The sequence below is a fragment of the Bombina bombina genome, chromosome 4, assembly GCF_027579735.1.
Source record: "Bombina bombina isolate aBomBom1 chromosome 4, aBomBom1.pri, whole genome shotgun sequence".
NCBI lineage: Eukaryota > Metazoa > Chordata > Amphibia > Anura > Bombinatoridae > Bombina > Bombina bombina.
Window position 1 is genome coordinate 547,216,720 of NC_069502.1, and position 24,380 is coordinate 547,241,099.

The 24,380-nt window shown below is 38.4% G+C and overlaps 1 protein-coding gene across 1 annotated transcript in view; it reads right to left on the reverse strand.

The window, feature by feature from the left end:
• ME1 (malic enzyme 1) overlaps positions 1–24,380 on the reverse strand; it is an 809,599-nt gene that overhangs the window by 423,041 nt on the left and 362,178 nt on the right. The window contains exons 4-5 of the mRNA XM_053710486.1: positions 16,848–16,923; positions 857–1,018 (exon numbers count right to left, since the gene is read on the reverse strand). Of these exons, the coding sequence (XP_053566461.1) occupies positions 857–1,018; positions 16,848–16,923 (238 nt within the window). The remainder of the gene's footprint in view (positions 1–856; positions 1,019–16,847; positions 16,924–24,380) is intronic.

Genomic DNA, 24,380 nt, shown 5'->3' on the forward strand with positions numbered 1-24,380 from the left:
ACTGTGCCTCAGTGCCCTCAAACCCACTTTTGAAAACTCCACATCTGCAAGTTACTTTCTAGAAGTTCTCAGTCTTCAGACAACCAAGATGTTTCCATAAGTTAAAGTGATGAGTTCTATTGTTTATTTTTCATTATTCTGTGCAAAAGACTAGCAACAAAAAGAAAAATATTTACACCAGCACCACATCATACACTATGCATAATGACAAAAACATGGTGGCAGTAGACTCCCTGGAATGGCTCCAGTTAAAAGGAGGTCAAGCCTTTCCTTTATGCTATGGAAGCCGGAAGGGTTCAGTATTAAGAGATTAAATAAGTCTTAGAACAGATCTTGTTGTTTTCTATTCTTATATCTAAATAAAGGAAAGGTATATGGGTTTGGCTGATCTCGTATATGAATTTTAAATTTTCTTATTTATTTTCATCATTGTAAAGAACCATTCTAACTAGTCTGTAGTACTTGGCCAAACAATTACAATGACATTTATATAACTTTTATATAGGACCAGGTTTGCTCCAAGAGTTCTTTTTAATGTTGCTGTCCCCCTGCATCATGTGAAAACCATCAGTCAATCACAAAATGCATGTACTGTGACTTCTTGCACTTGTTCAGTACCAGCTAGTGCCTCAAAAAGTGTGCATATAAAATATGTACACATTTTGATAATGAAAGTGAATTGGAAAATTGTTTAAAATTGTGTGCTCTATTTGAATGAAATATTAATTTTGACTTACAATGCCACATGCATATACATTTACAAATAGCAAAAATAATGCACACAAAAAAAATATTAGATGAAAGCATAATAAACTGGGGAGCTAAAAATAAAGACCAAAGTACATATTCTACTCACCTCATTATCTGTTCCCACATCTAACATTACAGGCAGACACTCCTGGGGCTTTACTCCTCCACATGCTGTATACAGTGCAAGTTTACCAACAGGGATGCCCATGCCATAGCTTCCAAGATCTCCTAGGCCAAGAATCCTCTCCCCATCTGTTACCACAACAGCCTTAAAATGAAAAATGACTAATTTAAATAGAAAAGTGAATAAAATACAATGCAATTATTTCATATTTTATTAGCTAAGGAGAAATATAAAATACATAGGAATTGTTAAAAACAGAATTTATGCTTACCTGATAAATTACTTTCTCTTACGTTGTATCCAGTCCACGGATTCATCCTTACTTGTGGGATATTCTCATTCCCTACAGGAAGTGGCAAAGAGAGCACACAGCAGAGCTGTCCATATAGCTCCCCCTAAGGCTCCGCCCCCCCAGTCATTCGACCGACGGTTAGGAGAAAAAGGAGAAACCATAGGGTGCAGTGGTGACTGTAGTTTTACAAAAATAAATTTGAACCTGACTTAATTGCCAGGGCGGGCCGTGGACTGGATACACCGTAAGAGAAAGTAATTTATCAGGTAAGCATAAATTCTGTTTTCTCTTACATGGTGTATCCAGTCCACGGATTCATCCTTACTTGTGGGATACCAATACCAAAGCTTTAGGACACGGATGAAGGGAGGGAACAAGTCAGGTAACCTAAACGGAAGGCACCACTGCTTGCAAAACCTGTCTCCCAAAAATAGCTTCCAAAGAAGCAGAAGTATCGAATTTGTAAAATTTGGCAAAAGTATGCAGTGAAGACCAAGTCGCTGCCTTACAAATCTGTTCAACAGAAGCCTCATTCTTGAAAGCCCATGTGGAAGCCACAGCTCTGGTGGAATGAGCGTTAATTCGTTCAGGAGGCTGCTGTCCAGCAGTCTCATATTCCAATCGGATGATGCTTTTCAGCCAGAAGGAAAGAGAGGTAGTAGTCACTTTTTGACCTCTCCTCCTACCAGAATAGACAGCAAACAAGGATGATGTTTGTCTGAAATCTTTAGTTACTTTTAAATAGAATTTTAAAGCACGAACCACATCAAGATTGTGTAACAGTTGTTCCTCCTTAGAAACTGGATTAGGGCACAGAGAAGGAACAATGATTTCCTGGTTAATATTCTTATTAGAAACCACTTTTGGAAGGAAACCAGGTTTGGTACGCAAAACAACCTTATCTACATGGAACACCAGATAGGGTGAATTACACTGCAAAGCAGACAATTCTGAAACTCTTCGAGCAGAAGAAATAGCTACCAAAAACTAAACTTTCCAAGATAATATCTATGGAATGTAAAGGTTCAAACGGAACCGCTTGAAGAACTGAAAGAACTAAATTTAGACTCCATGGAGGAGCCACAGGTTTATAGACAGGCTTGATTCTAACTAGAGCCTGTGCAAAAGCCTGAACGTCTGGTACTGCTGCCAGACGCTTGTGTAACAGGATAGACAAAGCAGATATCTGTCCCTTTAAGGAACTAGCTGACAATCCCTTCTCCAATCCTTCTTGGAGAAAAGACAATATCCTTGGAATCCTAATTTTACTCCACGAGTAACCCTTGGATACACACCAACAAAGATATTTCCTCCATATCTTATGGTAAATTTTCCTGGTGACAGGCTTTCTGGCCTGGATCAGAGTATCTATAACTGATTCAGAGAACCCACGCTTAGCTAGAATTAAGCGTTCAATCTCCAAGCAGTCAGTTGCAGAGAAACTAGATTTGGATGCTTGAATGGACCCTGTATTAGAAGATCCTGCCTCGATGGCAGCTTCCATGGTGGAACCGATGACATGTCCACTAGGTCTGCATACCAAGTCCTGCGTGGCCACGCAGGCGCTATCAGAATTACCGAAGCCTTCTCCTGTTTGACTCTGGCTACTAGCCGAGGGAGAAGAGGAAACGGTGGGAAGACATAAGCAAGACTGAAGGACCAAGGCGCTACTAGAGCATCTATCAATGCCGCCTTGGGGTCCCTGGACCTGGATCCGTAAAGGGGAAGTTTGGTGTTCTGACGGGACGCCATCAGATCCAATTCTGGAATGCCCCATAGCTGGGTCAGCTGAGCAAAAACCTCCGGGTGGAGTTCCCACTCCCCCGGGTGAAAAGTCTGACGACTCAGAAAATCCGCCTCCCAGTTGTCTACTCCTGGGATGTGAATTGCAGATAGGTGGCAGGAGTGATCCTCCGCCTATTTGATGATCTTGGTTACTTCCTTCATCGCTAGGGAACTCTTTGTTCCTCCCTGATGATTGATGTACGCTACAGTCGTGATGTTGTCCGACTGAAATCTGATTAATTTGGCCTCCGCTAGTTAAGGCCATGCCTGGAGCGTGTTGAATATCGCTCTCAGTTCCAAAATGTTTAGCGGGAGAAGAGATTCTTCCCAAGACCATAGGCCCTGAGCTTTCAGGGAGTCCCAGACAGAATGGCATTGGTCGTGACAATGATCCACTCCGGTCTGCGGAAGCACATTCCCTGAGACAGGTGATCCTGAGACAACCACCAGAGAAGAGAATCTCTGGTTTTCTGGTCCATTTGTATTTGAGGAGACAAATCTGCATAATCCCCATTCCACTGTTTGAGAATGCATAGTTGCAGTGGTCTGAGATGAATTCGGACAAAAGGGACAACGTCCATTGCCGCAACCATTAATCCGATTACCTCCATGCACTGAGCTACAGAAGGCCGAGGAATGGAATGAAGAACTCGGCAAGTAGTTAAAAGCTTTGACTTCCTGACCTCTGTCAGAAATATTTTCATTTCTACCGAGTCTATTAGTGTTCCCAGGAAGGGAACCCTTGTGAGCGGGGATAGAGAACTTTTTTCTACGTTCACCTCCCACCCGTGAGACCTTAGAAAGGCCAGGACAATGTCCGTATGAGCCTTGGCTCTGTGAAAAGACGACGCCTGTATTAAGATGTCGTCCAGATAAGGTGCTACTGCAATGCCCCGCGGTCTTAGTACCGCTAGAAGGGACCCTAGCACCTTTGTGAAAATTCTGGGAGCGGTGGCCAACCCGAAAGGAAGGGCCACGAACTGGTAATGCGTGTCCAGAAAGGCGAACCTTAGGAACTGATGATGATCTTTGTGGATAGGAATATGTAGGTACGCATCCTTTAGATCCACGGTAGTCATATATTGACCTTCCTGGATCATCAGTAAGATTGTCCGAATGGTTTCCATTTTGAATGATGGAACTCTGAGGAATTTGTTTAGAATTTTTAGATCCAGGTTTGGCCTGAAAGTTCCTTCCTTTTTGGGAACTACAAACAGGTTTGAGTAAAAGCCCAGTCGTTGTTCTGCAATTGGAACTGGGTGTATCACTCCCATCTTTAGAAGATCTTCTACACAGCGTAAGAACGCCCGTTTCTTTGTCTGGCCTGAAGACAAACAAGAAATGTGGAACTTTCCCCTTGGAGGAGAGTCCTTGAATTCTAGAAGATACCCCTGAGCAACAATTTCTAATGCCCAGGGATCTGGAACATCTCTTGCCCAAGCCTGAGCAAAGAGAGAAAGTCTGCCCCCTACTAGATCCGGTCCCGGATCAGGGGCTACCCCTTCATGCTGTCTTGGTAGCAGCCACAGGCTTCTTGGCCTGTTTACCCTTGTTCCAGCCCTGCAAAGGCTTCCAAGTTGCTTTGGGCTGGGAAGCGTTACCCTCTTGCTTTGCGGTTGCAGAGGTTGAAGCAGGTCCGCTCCTGAAGTTGCGAAAGGAGCGAAAATTAGCCTTGTTTTTGGCCTTAAACGGTATATCTTGTGGAAGGGCATGGCCCTTTCCCCCAGTGATATCCGAAATAATTTCTTTCAACTCGGGGCCGAATAGGGTCTTTCCCTTGAAAGGAATATTTAGCAATTTTGTTTTGGACGACACATCAGCCGACCACGATTTGAGCCAAATCGCTCTACGCGCCATAATGGCAAAACCAGAATTTTTCGCCGCTAACTTAGCTAATTGTAAAGCGGCATCTGTGATAAAAGAATTAACCAGCTTTAGAGCATGAATTCTATCCATGACTTCGTCATATGAAGTCTCCCTCTGGAGCGACTCCTCCAGCGCCTCAAACCAAAAAGCCGCTGCAGTAGTTACAGGAATAATGCAGGCAATCGGTTGAAGAAGGAAACCTTGTTGAACAAATATTTTCTTTAGTAAACCTTCTAATTTTTTATCCATAGGATCTTTGAAAGCACAACTGTCTTCTATTGGTATGGTTGTGCGCTTGGCTAGTGTTGAAACTGCTCCCTCTACCTTAGGGACTGTCTGCCACGCATCCCGCCTGGGGTCAGTTATGGGGAACATTTTCTTAAAGATAGGGGGGGGAACAAAAGGCACACCTGGTCTCTCCCACTCCCTAGTCACAATATCCGCCACCCTCTTCGGGATCGGAAACGCATCAGTGTATACAGGGACTTCTAGAAACTTGTCAATTTTACACAATTTTTCTGGGACCACCATGGGGTCACAATCATCCAGCGTAGCTAAAACCTCCTTAAGCAGTATGCGGAGGTGTTCCAGCTTAAATTTAAACGCTAAGGAATCTGATTCTGCCCGCTGAGGAACCTTTCCTGTGTCAGAAATTTCTCCCTCGGACAGTACATCCCTCACTGCCACTTCAGAGTGTTGTGAGGGTACAACAGATAAATCATCCAAAACTTCTGATTGCTCATCCTCTGTTCTTAAAACTGAGCTATCACGCTTTTTAGGAAAAACTGGCAGTTTGGATAGAAATTTATCCATGACTGCTGCTAATTGTTGTAATGTAATAGGGGCCAATGCGCTAGAGGTACTAGGCATCGCTTGCGCGGGCGTAACTGGTGTCAACACATGGGGAGAGGAAGGAGGACTATCCTCGTTACCTTCCGTTAAAGAATCATCTTGGGCTACATTTTTAAGTGTCACTGCATGGTCTTTAAAATGTTTAGATACCTTAGCACACTTTAAACACAAATGTAAAGGGGGTACCGCCATGGCTATTAAACACATAGAACAAGGTCTATCTGTAGGCTCAGACATGTTAAACAGACTTAGACAGCACTCAAATACAGTAAAATACACTTTTTGAAAAAACGGTACTGTGCCTTTAAATAATAAAAAGCGCACACTTTTTTACTAAATCTCCAAAAATCATCCAATCTTTATGAAATTTTCACCATATGATCCTAATGCTTTGAAATGATTGCACAGTAAATTTCAAGTCAATTAACCCCTTACTGCCCAAACCTGGAGCAAATTAAAGCTGGCAACCGGTTAGCAAACTACAGCACCATGCCACAGCCTCTGCTGTGGCCCTACCTTCCTTGGGGATTAGTTTTGATCAAAAAACATAATTTATGTAAGAACTTACCTGATAAATTCATTTCTTTCATATTAGCAAGAGTCCATGAGCTAGTGACGTATGGGATATACATTCCTACCAGGAGGGGCAAAGTTTCCCAAACCTCAAAATGCCTATAAATACACCCCTCACCACACCCACAATTCAGTTTAACGAATAGCCAAGAAGTGGGGTGATAAAAAAGTGCGAAAGCATATAAAATAAGGAATTGGAATAATTGTGCTTTATACAAAAATCATAACCACCACAAAAAAAGGGCGGGCCTCATGGACTCTTGCTAATATGAAAGAAATGAATTTATCAGGTAAGTTCTTACATAAATTATGTTTTCTTTCATGTAATTAGCAAGAGTCCATGAGCTAGTGACGTATGGGATAATGATTACCCAAGATGTGGATCTTTCCACACAAGAGTCACTAGAGAGGGAGGGATAAAATAAAGACAGCCAATTCCTGCTGAAAATAATCCACACCCAAAATAAAGTTTAATGAAAAACATAAGCAGAAGATTCAAACTGAAACCGCTGCCTGAAGTACTTTTCTACCAAAAACTGCTTCAGAAGAAGAAAATACATCAAAATGGTAGAATTTAGTAAAAGTATGCAAAGAGGACCAAGTTGCTGCTTTGCAAATCTGATCAATCGAAGCTTCATTCCTAAACGCCCAGGAAGTAGAAACTGACCTAGTAGAATGAGCTGTAATCCTCTGAGGCGGAGTTTTACCCGACTCAACATAGGCAAGATGAATTAAAGATTTCAACCAAGATGCCAAAGAAATGGCAGAAGCTTTCTGGCCTTTTCTAGAACCGGAAAAGATAACAAATAAACTAGAAGTCTTTCGGAAAGACTTAGTAGCTTCAACATAATATTTCAAAGCTCTAACAACATCCAAAGAATGCAACGATTTCTCCTTAGAATTCTTAGGATTAGGACATAATGAAGGAACCACAATTTCTCTACTAATGTTGTTGGAATTCACAACTTTAGGTAAAAATTCAAAAGAAGTTCGCAACACCGCCTTATCCTGATGAAAAATCAGAAAAGGAGACTCACAAGAAAGAGCAGATAATTCAGAAACTCTTCTGGCAGAAGAGATCGCCAAAAGGAACAAAACTTTCCAAGAAAGTAATTTAATGTCCAATGAATGCATAGGTTCAAACGGAGGAGCTTGAAGAGCCCCCAGAACCAAATTCAAACTCCAAGGAGGAGAAATTGACTTAATGACAGGTTTTATACGAACCAAAGCTTGTACAAAACAATGAATATCAGGAAGAATAGCAATCTTTCTGTGAAAAAGAACAGAAAGAGCAGAGATTTGACCTTTCAAGGAACTTGCGGACAAACCCTTATCTAAACCATCCTGAAGAAACTGTAAAATTCTCGGTATTCTAAAAGAATGCCAAGAAAAATGATGAGAAAGACACCAAGAAATATAAGTCTTCCAGACTCTATAATATATCTCTCTAGATACAGATGTACGCGCCTGTAACATAGTATTAATCACAGAGTCAGAGAAACCTCTTTGACCAAGAATCAAGCGTTCAATCTCCATACCTTTAAATTTAAGGATTTCAGATCCTGATGGAAAAAAGGACCTTGCGACAGAAGGTCTGGTCTTAACGGAAGAGTCCACGGTTGGCAAGAGGCCATCCGGACAAGATCCGCATACCAAAACCTGTGAGGCCATGCCGGAGCTACCAGCAGAACAAACGAGCGTTCCTTCAGAATCTTGGAGATTACTCTTGGAAGAAGAACTAGAGGCGGAAAGATATAGGCAGGATGATACTTCCAAGGAAGTGATAATGCATCCACTGCCTCCGCCTGAGGATCCCGGAATCTGGACAGATACCTGGGAAGTTTCTTGTTTAGATGAGACGCCATCAGATATATTTCTGGAAGTTCCCACATTTGAACAATCTGAAGAAATACCTCTGGGTGAAGAGACCATTCGCCCGGATGCAACGTTTGGCGACTGAGATAATCCGCTTCCCAATTGTCTATACCTGGGATATGAACCGCAGAGATTAGACAGGAGCTGGATTCCGCCCAAACCAAAATTCGAGATACTTCTTTCATAGCCAGAGGACTGTGAGTCCCTCCTTGATGATTGATGTATGCAACAGTTGTGACATTGTCTGTCTGAAAACAAATGAACGATTCTCTCTTCAGAAGAGGCCAAAACTGAAGAGCTCTGAAAATTGCACGGAGTTCCAAAATATTGATCGGTAATCTCACCTCCTGAGATTCCCAAACTCCTTGTGCCGTCAGAGATCCCCACACAGCTCCCCAACCTGTGAGACTTGCATCTGTTGAAATTACAGTCCAGGTCGGAAGCACAAAAGAAGCCCCCTGAATTAAACGATTGTGATCTGTCCACCACGTTAGAGAGTGTCGTACAATCGGTTTTAAAGATATTAATTGAGATATCTTTGTGTAATCCTTGCACCATTGATTCAGCATACAGAGCTGAAGAGGTCGCATGTGAAAACGAGCAAAGGGGATCGCGTCCGATGCAGCAGTCATAAGACCTAGAATTTCCATGCATAAGGCTACCAAAGGGAATGATTGTGACTGAAGGTTTCGACAAGCTGAAATCAATTTTAGACGTCTCTTGTCTGTTAAAGACAGAGTCATGGACACTGAATCTATCTGGAAACCCAGAAAGGTTACCCTTGTCTGAGGAATCAATGAACTTTTTGGTAAATTGATCCTCCAACCATGATCTTGAAGAAACAACACAAATCGATTCGTATGAGATTCTGCTAAATGTAAAGACTGAGCAAGTACCAAGATATCGTCCAAAGAAGGAAATACCACAATACCCTGTTCTCTGATTACAGACAGAAGGGCACCGAGAACCTTTGTAAAAATTCTTGGAGCTGTAGCTAGGCCAAACGGCAGAGCCACAAACTGGTAATGCTTGTCCAGAAAAGAGAATCTCAGGAACTGATAATGATCTGGATGAATCGGAATATGCAGATATGCATCCTGTAAATCTATTGTGGACATATAATGCCCTTGCTGAACAAAAGGCAAGATAGTCCTTACAGTTACCATTTTGAACGTTGGTATCCTTACATAACGATTCAATATTTTTAGATCCAGAACTGGTCTGAAGGAATTCTCCTTCTTTGGTACAATGAAGAGATTTGAATAAAACCCCATCCCCTGTTCCGGAACTGGAACTGGCATAATTACTCCAGCCAACTCTAGATCTGAAACACAATTCAGAAATGCTTGAGCTTTCACTGGATTTACTGGGACACGGGAAAGAAAAAATCTCTTTGCAGGAGGTCTCATCTTGAAACCAATTCTGTACCCTTCTGAAACAATGTTCTGAATCCAAAGATTGTGAACAGAATTGATCCAAATTTCTTTGAAAAAACGTAACCTGCCCCCTACCAGCTGAGCTGGAATGAGGGCCGCACCTTCATGTAGACTTAGAAGCAGGCTTTGCCTTTCTAGCAGGCTTGGATTTATTCCAGACTGGAGATGGTTTCCAAACTGAAACTGTTCCTGAGGATGAAGGATCAGGCTTTTGTTCTTTGTTGAAACGAAAGGAACGAAAACGATTATTAGCCCTGTTTTTACCCTTAGATTTTTTATCCTGTGGTAAAAAAGTTCCTTTCCCACCAGTAACAGTTGAGATAATAGAATCCAACTGAGAACCAAATAATTTGTTACCCTGGAAAGAAATGGAAAGTAGAGTTGATTTAGAAGCCATATCAGCATTCCAAGTCTTAAGCCATAAAGCTCTTCTAGCTAAAATAGCTAGAGACATAAACCTGACATCAACTCTGATAATATCAAAAATGGCATCACAGATAAAATTATTAGCATGCTGAAGAATAATAATATTATGAGAATCATGATCTGTTACTTGTTGCGCTAAAGTTTCCAACCAAAAAGTTGAAGCTGCAGCAACATCAGCCAATGATATAGCAGGTCTAAGAAGATTACCTGAACACAGATAAGCTTTTCTTAGAAAGGATTCAATTTTCCTATCTAAAGGATCCTTAAACGAAGTACCATCTGACGTAGGAATAGTAGTACGTTTAGCAAGGGTAGAAATAGCCCCATCAACTTTAGGGATTTTGTCCCAAAATTCTAATCTGTCAGACGGCACAGGATATAATTGCTTAAAACGTTTAGAAGGAGTAAATGAATTACCCAATTTATCCCATTCTTTGGAAATTACTTCAGAAATAGCATTAGGAACAGGAAAAACTTCTGGAATAACCACAGGAGATTTAAATACCTTATCTAAACGTTTAGAATTAGTATCAAGAGGACTAGAATCCTCTATTTCTAAAGCAATGAGTACTTCTTTAAGTAAAGAACGAATAAATTCAATTTTAAATAAATATGAAGATTTATCAGCATCAATCTCTGAGACAGAATCCTCTGAACCAGAAGAGTCATCAGAATCAGAATGATGATGTTCATTTAAAAATTCATCTGTAGGGAGAGAAGTTTTAAAAGATTTTTTATGTTTACTAGAAGGAGAAATAACAGACATAGCTTCTTGATGGATTCAGAAACAAAATCTCTTATGTTATCAGGAACATTCTGCACCTTAGATGTTGAAGGAACTGCAACAGGCAATGGTACATTACTAAAGGAAATATTATCTGCATTAACAAGTTTGTCATGACAATTAATACAAACAACAGCCGGAGGAATAGCTACCAAAAGTTTACAGCAGATACACTTAGCTTTGGTAGATCCAGCACTAGACAGCGATTTTCCTGAAGTATCTTCTGACTCAGATGCAACGTGAGACATCTTGCAATATGTAAGAGAAAAAACAACATATAAAGCAAAATTGATCAAATTCCTTAAATGACAGTTTCAGGAATGGGAAAAAATGCCAAAGGACAAGCTTCTAGCAACCAGAAGCAATGAAAAATGAGACTTAAATAATGTGGAGACAAAAGCGACGCCCATATTTTCTTAGCGCCACGCCCACATTATTTGGCGCCTAAATGCTTTTGGCGCCAAAAATGACGCCACATCTGGAACGCCGACATTTTTGGCGCAAAAGAACGTCAAAAAAATGACGCAACTTCCGGCGACACGTATGACGCCGGAAACGGAAAAGATTTTTTGCGCCAAAAAAGTCAGCGCCAACAATGACGCAATAAAATGAAGCATTTTCAGCCCCCGCGAGCCTAACAGCCCACAGGGAAAAAAGAGTCAAATTTTTGAAGGTAAGAAAAAATGATTGATTCAAATGCATTATCCCAAATATGAAACTGACTGTCTGAAAATAAGGAATGTTGAACATTCTGAGTCAAGGCAAATAAATGTTTGAATACATATATTTAGAACTTTATAAACAAAGTGCCCAACTATAGCTTAGAGTGTCATAGAAAATAAGATTTACTTACCCCAGGACACTCATCTACATGTTTGTAGAAAGCCAAACGAGTACTGAAACGAGAATCAGCAGAGGTAATGGTATATATAAAAGTATATCGTCGATCTGAAAAGGGAGGTAAGAGATGAATCTCTACGACCGATAACAGAGAACCTATGAAATAGACCCCGTAGAAGGAGATCACTGCATTCAAATAGGCAATACTCTCCTCACATCCCTCTGACATTCACTGCACGCTGAGAGGAAAACCGGGCTCCAACTTGCTGCGGAGCGCATATCAACGTAGAATCTAGCACAAACTTACTTCACCACCTCCATAGGAGGCAAAGTTTGTAAAACTGAATTGTGGGTGTGGTGAGGGGTGTATTTATAGGCATTTTGAGGTTTGGGAAACTTTGCCCCTCCTGGTAGGAATGTATATCCCATACGTCACTAGCTCATGGACTCTTGCTAATTACATGAAAGAAATAAGCCTCTCTGAAGTCCTCAAGTAAGCTCTGGACTCTTCACATGGAGCTGCATGAAGCTGTCTGTAAAATCAACTGCGCAACTGAGGCGCGAATTTCAGGCCCCCTCCCTCTTCACTCTGGAGTTGTGGGGCCTTCCCAAGCCAAAATAGGTGTCTAAATATATGCCATGCAGAATAAACCCCAAAAACGTGTTTCAAATGTAATATAAACTTGTATAAATATCAGATTTTTGTAAAAAAATAATCGATTGCCCCTTAACAGTGTCCACCAGTGTTTTGAGCCCTTTCAAATAAGCCTTCCTTCTATACTAAGTCTCAGAATATGGCTTACCTTTCCCACATGGGGATTCTTGTCAGTCTTCTAGCATTACTAAGTCTTGACTAGAAAAAATGACTGAAACATACCTTAAAGCAGTTAAGCCTGCAAACTGTTCCCCCCAACTGAAGTTTTCTGGTACTCAACAGTCCTGTGTGGGAACAGCAATGGATTTTAGTTACAACATGCTAAAATCGTTTTCCTCTCAGCAGAAATCTTCATCACTTTCTGCCACAGAGTAAATAGTACAAACCGGCACTATTTTAAAAAAAACAAACTTTTGATTGAAGAAATAAAAACTACAAATCTAACACCACATTCACTTTACCCTCCCGTGGAGATGCTACTTGTTAGAGCGGCAAAGAGAATGACTGGGGGGGCGGAGCCTGAGGGGGAGCTATATGGACAGCTCTGCTGTGTGCTCTCTTTGCCACTTCCTGTAGGGAATGAGAATATCCCACAAGTAAGGATGAATCCGTGGACTGGAAACACCATGTAAGAGAAAAAAAAATTCTCTCTTTCTTATGAATCTGGTATTAAAAGAAAATGAGAGATTAATTACAAATAATAAATGAAAATAAAAATTAAAACATCCAGAAACAGGTGCACAACTGTGGCTAAAAAACTAACAGAGAGATTTAAAAGCCAACCTTAACTTTTTGAAGACTCCAGCACCAACCCACCTTATATAGATAGGGGAACAAGGCATTGAGCAGCCTCTGGGGTACTAGCGCAGCCACTTTGAGGAACATTCTCTGGGTTAATTGCATGGATGGGTGTTATGCTATATGCAGTGTTGTCCTGGTTATTTAGTAGCGACATAGCTACTATATATAAAGATTACACTATTTGGCTGTGGTCTTGTGCTCTTGCATTACAGCTCAGTACTGACTTCTGAGTACTGATTTTTTTTCAGAACCTGAAGATTAGTGACATGTTTATAGTATATGAAGCGGAGCAGCTGTGCCATCAGAATCATTGATTGGGAGCCTTTGTTCTTTATGCAATTGCCTTTTTACTGCAAGCTATTAAGAGGTGCTTTTAGCGCATCAATATCTTTCTTTCTTTTTTTTAGGTTTTTATTGAGGTTATTAGAAAAAACATTCTTAATGAGACATGTTACATGGATAGTCACTTATATTATGATATTACAAAAATACAAAAGAATAATACAAAAACATGTTACAGTCACATGTAGATAGAATTTTTTCAAAAAAGACAATAATGAGATCACTGTAGTTATCCATAACAAGCTAAACTGATACCTCATTTTGTGTGTTTTAAATCTCTCTCATATTGTAATGAGTCACTTGCACTCGTATGATCTAGAACAGTATCTAGAGGGAATATAATGATATATATGGTCTTTCTTGGACCTATGGTAACTTAAAATAAATACAATTCTATATATAGAAAAACAGTGGGCAAGAGCCGCTCAGTTAAAGTTATCTGGTGAAATTTATACCCCCTGGTGAAGTAATACCTGTTGCAATTATCGTTAAAGGAAATGATGGGGGGGGTTAGCCCAGATATGTGAGTGTTGGTAGCATGTTAGCTAGCACTGGACCTTATAGTACCCTGATCTGTTAGCATTCAAATTAGTAAGCTATTAAGATGTATATCTGGAGGGAGCTATGCAATTTTTTGATAAGTGGTTATAGTTGGCATCTAGGACTTAATCTAGGATAATATGCCAACTGACGGGAACGATGACGATTCAGGAGTTCTAGAATTTTTAAAAATGGTTTTCTCAATTTGGCTCACAATTAATGTTTAGGCTACCCTGACTCTAGGGTCGTCATGTCCCCTTCTGTCCTCAAGTCCTGGCCATTAACTGAAGGACAGAGACTAGCACAAACCGCAGATAAGGTAGTAGGGGTGAGTTTTAAATAAAAAATCTTTACATCACCACATTGTAAAATCAGTAAGAGGATAATAAAAACATTATGAGCCATTACGAGTTATTTTCACTCATATAACTACTAAAGTATTCTAGATCAGCAAGAGCCAGAGGGTCTATTCTCTCAGATGTGGAGGACTAATTTAATCTGTAATATTACTATAAGCTAGATAAAATAGGTGGGTGCTGAATTTCATTAGACGGTAATGTGATGGTACTAGGTGCTATAGAGATCCATATGAGTCTGCCTAATAGTCAGTGAAGCATGTTATAAAGATAGGAGTATACTAAAATATCTCCATCATTCCCAGCCACAACAGTGAGAGAGAAATTAGACAAGAAAAATAGACATATCAATATAATAATGAACATATTCCCCGCATTTTTAGATCACCATTGCGGCAAGATAATTTTCTTGAATTTCTTCAAGATTCATGACTACATGAAATAACCAATGTAGTTTGCACTAGTCTAAAAGTAAAGAATAAGACTGTTTTGATGCATAATCGTCAGTTGCTTTCTAAACAAAGGTAATTGGTTATATAAACAAGTAGGGAAGCAGGGTTTTTACAGAATAAACATATGTAGTTCCCAACTTAGCTATATAGTGAAGAGTCCAAGTTGTCATCAAAAGCAAGTCTACAATCTTAACAAATACAGAGCACTTGTAGAATGTAATGGTGCTGTTTAACCAACTCCTGTCGCGGTTGAGATGTATCCATATCTAACCCTCTGAAAAGGTGAGGAGCACTGATTCCCTATTGTAGATAAGGCTGACAGGATTGAACCCATATATCTCAGATAAATACCTCTCAGAGTGCCTTGTGAGACATCCAATGGCAGCTTGCATTCTTTGATCTGATATGCTCCTTGTATTATTGATGACCCATCCACTTCCAGAAGAATCTGAGACAACAAACTGAGAATTATTTGCAGATGGTCGTGTGTTAGGTGGACTCGGGAAGGAGTTAGGCTGGAGTGTCATTTTTGTGTAAGGAGAAGTGCGTAGGCGGAGATCCCTGGTGGCTGTCTGGGCCTTTGAGCTGACTCTCTCTCACTGTTCAGCTTTTCCTCTGGAGTTCGCGCTGGAGAGATCTTTGGGTAGGTTTGTTGTACAGACGTCTTCTCCGGTTCTACCATTGCAGCTGTGTAGTCAGCCTCATACTCAGTGCCGAACTGTACTATTTTCATCAGGCAAGTAAATAGAGTAAGCATTGTGCTTTCAAATTTTTCTAGTAGGGCACGCACTTCAGAGTAGTAGTTCTCCATAATAACGTTATCTCCCGGTTGCCGTATTATTTGCACTGTTTTATGGAGTTGGCAGTATATGTGTGAGTTGTGGGATTGCTCAAATGAGCCTTTTATGGCCGTATATGTGTGGTCTCAAGTTTAATATGTCCTTTAAAAAAGGAGTATCTAGCCGCCTGAAAATCACGGCCTAACACAGCAAGCCTCCACTACTTTCGCTGTCTGAGGGGTATAGTCGCTTGACTAGCTGTCTGGTTGTCGACGGTGCACCCTAGAAGTCGGATGCAACTGTGAGGGCAAGAACCTGCTCACCTCGGTGTCAGAATGTTCCCCACTATGTCAGAAATACGATCTGTTGGAGCATAGGGGCTCTCGTGTGTTAACTGTTGTTGTACATGCCCTGCGGTCCGTCTGATCGTTGGTGGTGCAGGTTGGCTACATGAGTCGAGCAGGCGGAAGGCCATCTTGGATCCTTATTCACTAGGACTGTAAGGGAGTTGCAGGGTAAAGTTAGGGCGATATGGACTGGGTTAGTGCCTAGTAGCTGGTAGTTTGCTAGTGAACACGGAGCTTAGTTTATAAGCGTCCTCTCCATCTTGGGTGCACTTAGTCCCCACTATTAAGTGGGGACCAAGTGCACCCAGTGTCATAGCATAGTGAGTACCTTTTAATGCCGTTATGGCATTCTATTCCGTCCTAATCGCGCTGGGCTTTAAAGCCGTTAGGACGAAATAGATCGTCCTAGCCGTTTGGCTGTCCTGAAGCCAACGGCATTTCCTCAATGTGATCACGGTCTGGAGGGCGTGCCTAGCATCATAGGGAAGCCCCCCTGACGCAATCCCATAACTGGAATCTCGTTATTTCAATTTGTCTACATCGGAACGTTGTTCTGATGTAGACAAATTGACTCTGTCATGAAAGGGTAAATCTGAGAAAATGGTGTATATTAACAAAAACTTTAGAGATTTGTTTAGGTAGCAAAGGAATAAAATAATGCCATAAATTGTAGATATTTTTAAAATTCGTAATTCAGATATTTGTCAAACAAATTCTGTGGGTAGCAACAATCGGCTATTTTCAGTGCCAGATTTATTAGCATTAAACTGCAACTCACAAAGATCTTTGCACTTTAACACTAATTTGTTAGACAAACTAATATCTGAATAAGGAATTTTTCACAAACCTAGTTATAAAAATGTCTTCTTAATTTGTGTTGCAGTCAGTTTTTTTGTACACTGCGAAAGTATTACTATGTACAACAACATTATCTACATCTATAGTTGTATTTAAACAAATCTTAAACTTTACCTTAATATCGTCCTCAGGCCATGACTTCAAAAGGGTGGGAATATGACCCTGGTCATGAATGGTAATAAAGAGACCTCTGAAATAAGAAAAAAGATAAATTATAATTAAATATAAAAAATAATCCATGAATATAAAAATCATAATCATAATCTGATAAGAATTATTACAAATATATTTTTCTTCACATTGCGGGCCTGATTCTCTAAAGCTCTCTGGTCTCGTGAGCTTCTATAAGATGCCTCAGTATTATGAGGCAACACAGGGTTCTTACCTTGGGTAGTGCATATCTCATTAAGGGAAGTTCACTAATATGCTTTATGTTAAGGAGAGACACATACTCTACAATATAATGCTCAGTAAAATAAGTTCATGCTGTGCAGGCACATTTTTAAGATCTGAGCCTATAGTGTCATCACATGGCAGTAAAGTTTTGAAAAGTAGAAACTGTCTTCACTTCTAGAGCAATATTTTAAATGCCAACATAAGTATAGCAAAGCATTAGGACTATACATAAAAAATAAACAGGAAAAGTAAATGTGTGTGGTATATAAAGTAAAACACATACTTTATTAAAAATGTATTAAAACTTCATTGCAGTCAGCAAAAATACAGTACAAAGATGTTGTGATAACCTGCATTTTATAAGAGTTGAATGGGGCAACTGATAAAAAAACCTTCTCTCAAATCTGAATAGTTAATATGTCAACTAATTTGAGCTCAGATATGGCCAAGGGGCACTTAATAAATACCAACATAATTAACCATATTAATCCTGGAATGGAACTAATTTACAATATATTAAAGCGAGGAGTGGCTCTAGGGCCAGTCAAACCCAAGGGGCTCTGTAAATGGGTTACTTTACCGCATTGTATTTGTAACCTCTGAGGAACAGCACTATTTATCCCCAATACATACACTAGTGCTGATGATGAAGCACACAATGCCACTGCTTCTTATGCTTCCGTGTATGAGCTGGTTTGACAAGCAAGTGCATGATGTGCCCACAACAACTAGTGCTTGCACTGAGAACAGCGCTTGCTTTGTGCACACAGTGCCAATCTTCAAGTTAAAAATACTTTATAATAGTATATGGGGCTATACAACCTGATCATACAATTTACTTCTAAGTTCCTTCAAACAGAAAACATGGTAATAGAGTGAAGAATTATATGAATAGCAATAAGCCTGATATACATTAGCACATACAGTATGTACAAAACATTCTTGACACTTCTTACAACAGTTTTCTATAGGAGATACAAAAGTGCAGTTGGTCTCACCACAAAAGTATAAACAGAAATAGGTTTCAATTACTATCATTAGACTAAATTTTATTTTTGGTATATGTGTTTGGCTTGGCAATTATTGCAAAACTAGAAATTTTGAAGTTAATCAGTTACATAGATTTTCAGATATGTTATATTTTCTATTGCAATCTATTAAATTTTAATGAGAATAGCTCATCTGGCTCAAATTTAATTTATCTATCCAGGATGGCTATGTAGAGATGCTAATACTATTGCTAACATTTGATTAAAAAAAACAAAAACAAAAAAACCACAGAGAGCAGTCCTACCCACTCTCTACATAGGCTTCCTAAGGGCTTTCAAAGGGTTGAACTTCAAGAGTGTAGTATGACACACACTCACACTGATTGGATGTTCATTGGAATTTTCATTAAAAAAAAAAACACGTTAATCCCAGTGGGCCGGTGTTCTAAAATAAGTCTCGACTTAGAAGAATGCGGGACCTGCATCACTTCCGGTGACGTGACATCAGCTGTTGGAGGTGTGTGGCGCTCACTGCGCATGCGCAAGTGGCCCAACCTCTCAAAATCAGCTGTTTCAGTAGCAGTAAAGGGTTGAGGAATTATATGGGAGATTAGCCTTTAATGCACATACGCTCCCGACGCACTCCACGCATGCGCACGGCATCAGAGGAACCAGGATTTATACAGATGAATTGCCATCAGTGCGCATGCGTGCGGTGACGTACAATGGGGGTGAAAGAAAAAAAAACATACAACTTGAAATAATATGAAAAATATGTGAATCCTAAATGATTAACACAAAGTATAGAACGGATTCCATTAAAAAAAAACTTCATGTTTTTCCCAACTTTATTTATACAGTTTCATTACTGTCCATGAACAAGCACAGTTCTCTAAAGCTAATCTTTTATTTTTCATTTGATAATATACAAGAAATAGCTAGATTTATACCTCAACAAACAATACCTCATAGAAAGTTATTTTATATGTATTTGTTATACAAAAAAAATCTGTTATATGATACTTTCACATAAATTCATGTGCATTTGTATTTCTAGAAGTCTGATATGCTTTTATCTCAATTTTTTTTTATAAATGATTATTAATGCTATAATTTGTACATATATCTTTGCACATACTTGTATATGTATGTGTATATATATATATATATATATATATGTGTGTGTGTGTTATGTCAGAAATCTTTTGCAAACATATTTACATGTCCCTAAATTTATTTTTTGTTCTAAACATTGTTGTCGTTATAACTCTGTGTTTATTTATACCGCTATATGTATAAAGTGTAAATTTATTATTATTCTGAGCAGGAATAATTGCGAATATAACATGTAATCAGGGTATCATATGTATGTATTTGCAATCAATGGATGTTTTAAGAGCTGGGCCAGTTTTCTCTCAGTACCTTTATAAACCCCCCTTATGACAGTCTAGTTTTAAAAACCACCCCTACACAGGTGTTATGAAATGGGCTGGCATATAAGATGACATTTCTTACTGAAAAAGAAATTCAAGAGAAGGAAGAAATACACTGAAAATAGCATGGCAGAAAAGAGGTGATTTAAATTTCTGCTGTATCTGAATCATGACAGTTTAATGTGAGGTAGATTATCCATTTGAGCTATCAGTTTAAAGGGACACTTAACCCAAATTTTTCCTTTTGTCACTCAGATAGAGCATGCAATTTTAAGCAACTTTCTAATTTACTCCTATTATCAAATTTTCTTCATTCTCTTGGTATCTTTATTTAAAAATAAAGAATGTAAGTTTAGATGTCGGCCCATTTTTGGTGAACAACCTGGGTTGTCCTTGCTGATTGGTGGATTAATTTAACTGACCAATAAACAAGTGTTGTCCAGGGTCCTAAACCAAAAAAATCTTAGATGCCTTCTTTTTCAAATAAAGATAGCAAGAGAACGAAGAAAAATTGATAATAGGAGTAAATTAGAAAGTTGTTTAAAATTGCATGCTCTATCTGAATCACAAAAGAAAAAAAAATTTGGGTTCAGTGTCCCTTTAAGATTATATTGAATCAATCATCAATTAAAATGTTTAAATCATTGTCTAAAATATTACACTGTGTCCTAATGTCAGCATCAATGTTTATCTTTGATACTAATTTCACATATACATTCTTTCAAAGTATAATACACAATGTAACAAATGGCACTTATAAAAGTTCTGATGAGTGATCAATGAAAAGTATCAAGCAATTTGATTTGATAGTGATCGTTTAAAATGTATATTTGAATCAGATTGGCTGATGTCATAAATCATGTTATTATGCATATTCCAATCAAAAGTGGTTGAAAAATTCACTAGTGTGTGGGTTGTTTAGGAGTTTGCTTCATAATTGGTGCGAAAAGTGTTGCGTCAAATTTGTTGTGAAGTGGAGAGTGGGACTTGTATTACATGGCTTAAACATAGTGCAAATAGATTTTTCCAAAAAAAATAAAAATGAAGTTAGCTATATTATGTTGTGTATTTATTTCATTTTTATCTCTATATCTATTAGTGCAACAAGTTTGGGACAAAACTTTGAAACAAATTTGGAGAAATAATATTGTACCCTTGCTTTGTAATGAGAGACAACGTAACATAATCCATAAGTAGTAATGTATTTTTCATTTTTATCCCTATATCTACTAGTGCACCAAATGTGTAGCAATAATATTGTTTGATTTAGAAAGGGTATACAATTTTAATAGAGTTTCTAATTTACTTTTATTATGTAATATACTTCATTCTCTTGCAGGATTGAACATAAGCTTTCTGTGTTTTCAGACTCCCAATGATTTCTATGGCATCCGCAGCCTCAAGGGTCGCGATTTGAAAACTAGGTACGCTGCGTCGGAATAGACGCGAGCGTACCTGTTAAATATTTGATAAATTGGGGAAAGGGTCAAATAGAGTCGAATGTGAATTTGAAACATCTGTAATGACGCAAGCATTGATATGCGTCGGATTGAGATTGCGGGAGCATATATTACGTCATAAATTTCAACATTTGACGATCTTGACGCTTTGATAACTACTAATCTCAGGACAAATACGACCTGGGATTCAAGCGTATTTTCAGTTGACGCTTTGATAAATATCCACCATGGCATTTGATTAGCTAAAGTTTACCATCACTTTAAGTCTGTTTGCACCCATTTATATCACATTCAATTCTACAATTAAATGTATCTACAATTAAATGTATCCCACTCTACCTTTAATTTCTATCCCCCCCGATTAACTTGTTGGTCTAAGAACTTTTAACAAAAAGTACCATAGTTAAAACAAAAATGTTCCTGTATTATGCCATATTTATCTAACATTAGATTTTAAATGAAATAAGAACATAATGTATTGCAACATTATACTGTAGAGTTTAACATGCATTTAGGAACTTGGTTAATGATTTTAGTAAAATAAAAGGCATAAAGAAAATAGCCTGTGTGAAAGGACAGTGTGTATTTACTGAGAATGTAAACTGTATTCACCACAGCGTCATGAACAACATATTTGTCATTAAACAATGTTGGTTTCCCAATTTGGGAAATGCCCATCATTTTCATGAGAACAGAAGTTCAAACTGTTCTCATAGCCTAGGATTTTACAAATGAGAAAATATATTAAAAATGTGTAGTATGGATATAAAATACCTACCTCACATTTGCCAGTAATAACAGTTTTTCGAAATTCTAGGCAGAAGGAATGTTTCATTATATTAACTCAGTTTGCTATTAAAAGGGTGCTAGTTAGTGAAATGTTGATTTAAAGAAGCTACAAGCTGCCAAATAGGTCTTAAGTTTTAAGATTCTAATAATTAACAAAATATATTAAAATTAAAGGGACATTTAAAAGTAAAATTAAATCCCCATAAAATGTTAACTTGTTAAATCTGTGCTTATATTAATGCTTCCATAAAAATATTATGCCGGCCCACTGTTATGAACTCTTTTTTTTTTAATGACCATTGTAATGAACATCCAATCATTGTGTGTGTCATATGACATTCTTGAAGTCCAGCCCTTTGAGAGCCCTAAGGATGCCTATGTAGAGAGTGGGTGGGACTGCACTATGTCACAGCCCAACCCAAAGAGAAAATGGAGGGGGAGGGGACGGAAGAACAGAAAATACCAAGTAGGATTATACATCTATTTATTATAAAATATATATAAATTAAAAAATAAAACATTTTTGTGTGTTTGCTTTTACACTTATATATATTTTTTGCAGCATTCTTAACCCCTTAATAACCGCAACATAGCCTGTTTGTCACTGGTCTTAAAGGGATTGTCTGGGTATAATAGCACAGGTTTTGCCACAAGCAGCAAGACCGCGGGTTAGACCCTCCCTCTCTTCTGCAGGCTCTCTCTTTTTTTTTTTAAGCATTTTTGCTTCACAAACGTTTCTCATGAACCAGAATTTAGCTTCAAAACCTTCCTCCGTGTCTCCTATACTCTCTCTAGCCATGTGCTCTCTTTGTAAGTATTTCTTGATGAATGGGTGCCTTTTAAATTCATCCATTTTTTCAAATAAATTAAAAAGAGAACCGAATAAGATGGAAAGAGACAAAATAAAACAGATACAAATACTCTGTACCCATGACAACAGCTAGACAAATAATGGGAATTACTACTATGTCAGGAAGAGTGAAGGACATAACTAGACCTGCATTTCTTTCCTTTGCTATTACCTAGGCATAAGTATTACTGGAATAAATTATGTGCCCAGGTATAGGACATCATTTTTTTTATTAATGTTGCTGTTCATAACAACTAAAAACATGGTTTGCAATAAAATTGAGGATACTAGTTAGTTTAGGCATGGATTTTATTGTGGACCACGTATCAGAAATTTAGAAAGCAGGTTTACCTAAGAAATCACAGGCAGCACCCGTGCAATATAAACCTGCATCTATTTATTTAAAGTGGAGATTTGCAATCTACAATACATCTATTGGTTTTGGCGGGCTGGAGGGGTTACATGCATGTTCTTGCACACATGGTAGGACTGCATTAGAATTAAAACTTTATTGGCAGAAAAAATACATAAAAAGGGTAACTCAAACTAAAGTTTCATTATTTACATAAAGTATGCAATAACTTTCCAATATACTTCCATTCTTTTTATATAGACAATTTGTGAGGCTCAAGTTCCTATTGAGCATGTGCAAAAGGGCACAGTATTTACATACAGACGTCGCCGAAAGTATTAGTACCGTTGCATTTTGAAGTATTGGTACTTTTGCATTTTAAGAGAAAAACACAAAAAAAGCCTGACTGGAGTTTGCCAAAATGCATGTTGACAAGCCACAGTCCTACCGTGAAACATGGAGGAGGCTCACTGATGTTTTGGGGTTGCTTTGCTGCCTCTGGGTGCCTAGAATCTGTGTAGGACACAAAGAAATCAGAAGACTATCAAGGCATTCTGCAGTGAAACGTACTGCACAGTGTCTGAGAGTTGTGTCTCAGACACAGGTTATGGGCCTTCCAGCAGGATAATGGCCCAAAACGTACAACAAAAAGCACTCACGAATGAATGAGAAGAAAACATTAGACCTTTCCAAAGTGGCTTTCTATGAGTCCAGATCTGAATCCCATTCAACATCTGCAGAAAGAGCTAAAACCCACAGTTAGAAAAAGGCACCCATCAAAACTGATACAAGTAACACTTTGCTCAAGAAGAGTGGGCTGAAATCACAGTTGAAAAGTAAAGAAATCTGATTCAGAGCTACAGAAAGTGTTTCATTGGAGTTAGTGTCTCCAAAGGCTGCGCTACAAAATATTAGGTAAAGAGTACCAATATTTTTGTCCGTGCCATTCTCATTTACTGATTAAAGTAATATTTGAAGTCATAAATCAAAAAGTGAAGTTTTTGTTTTATTACATTTGAAAAAAAGAATGGTGGATATAAAATAACTTTGCATTTTCCTAAAAACGTTGAAGGGTACCAATACTTTGGGCCACGTCTGTATATGCATTTTGTGATTGGCTGAAGGCTGTCATGTGATACAGGGGAGGGAAAAGTAGATTAACTCTGAAATTTGCTAGAAATTGTTCTACTGCTCATATCAAATTCAAACTACTATTGCATCATCTTTTATTGTGTATTTGTCAATTATTATTCTAAGGTATTTTAGATCCTTCTCAATTATATATATATATATATATATATATATATATATATATATATATATACATATACATACATATACATACACACACACATATACATATATATATATATACACA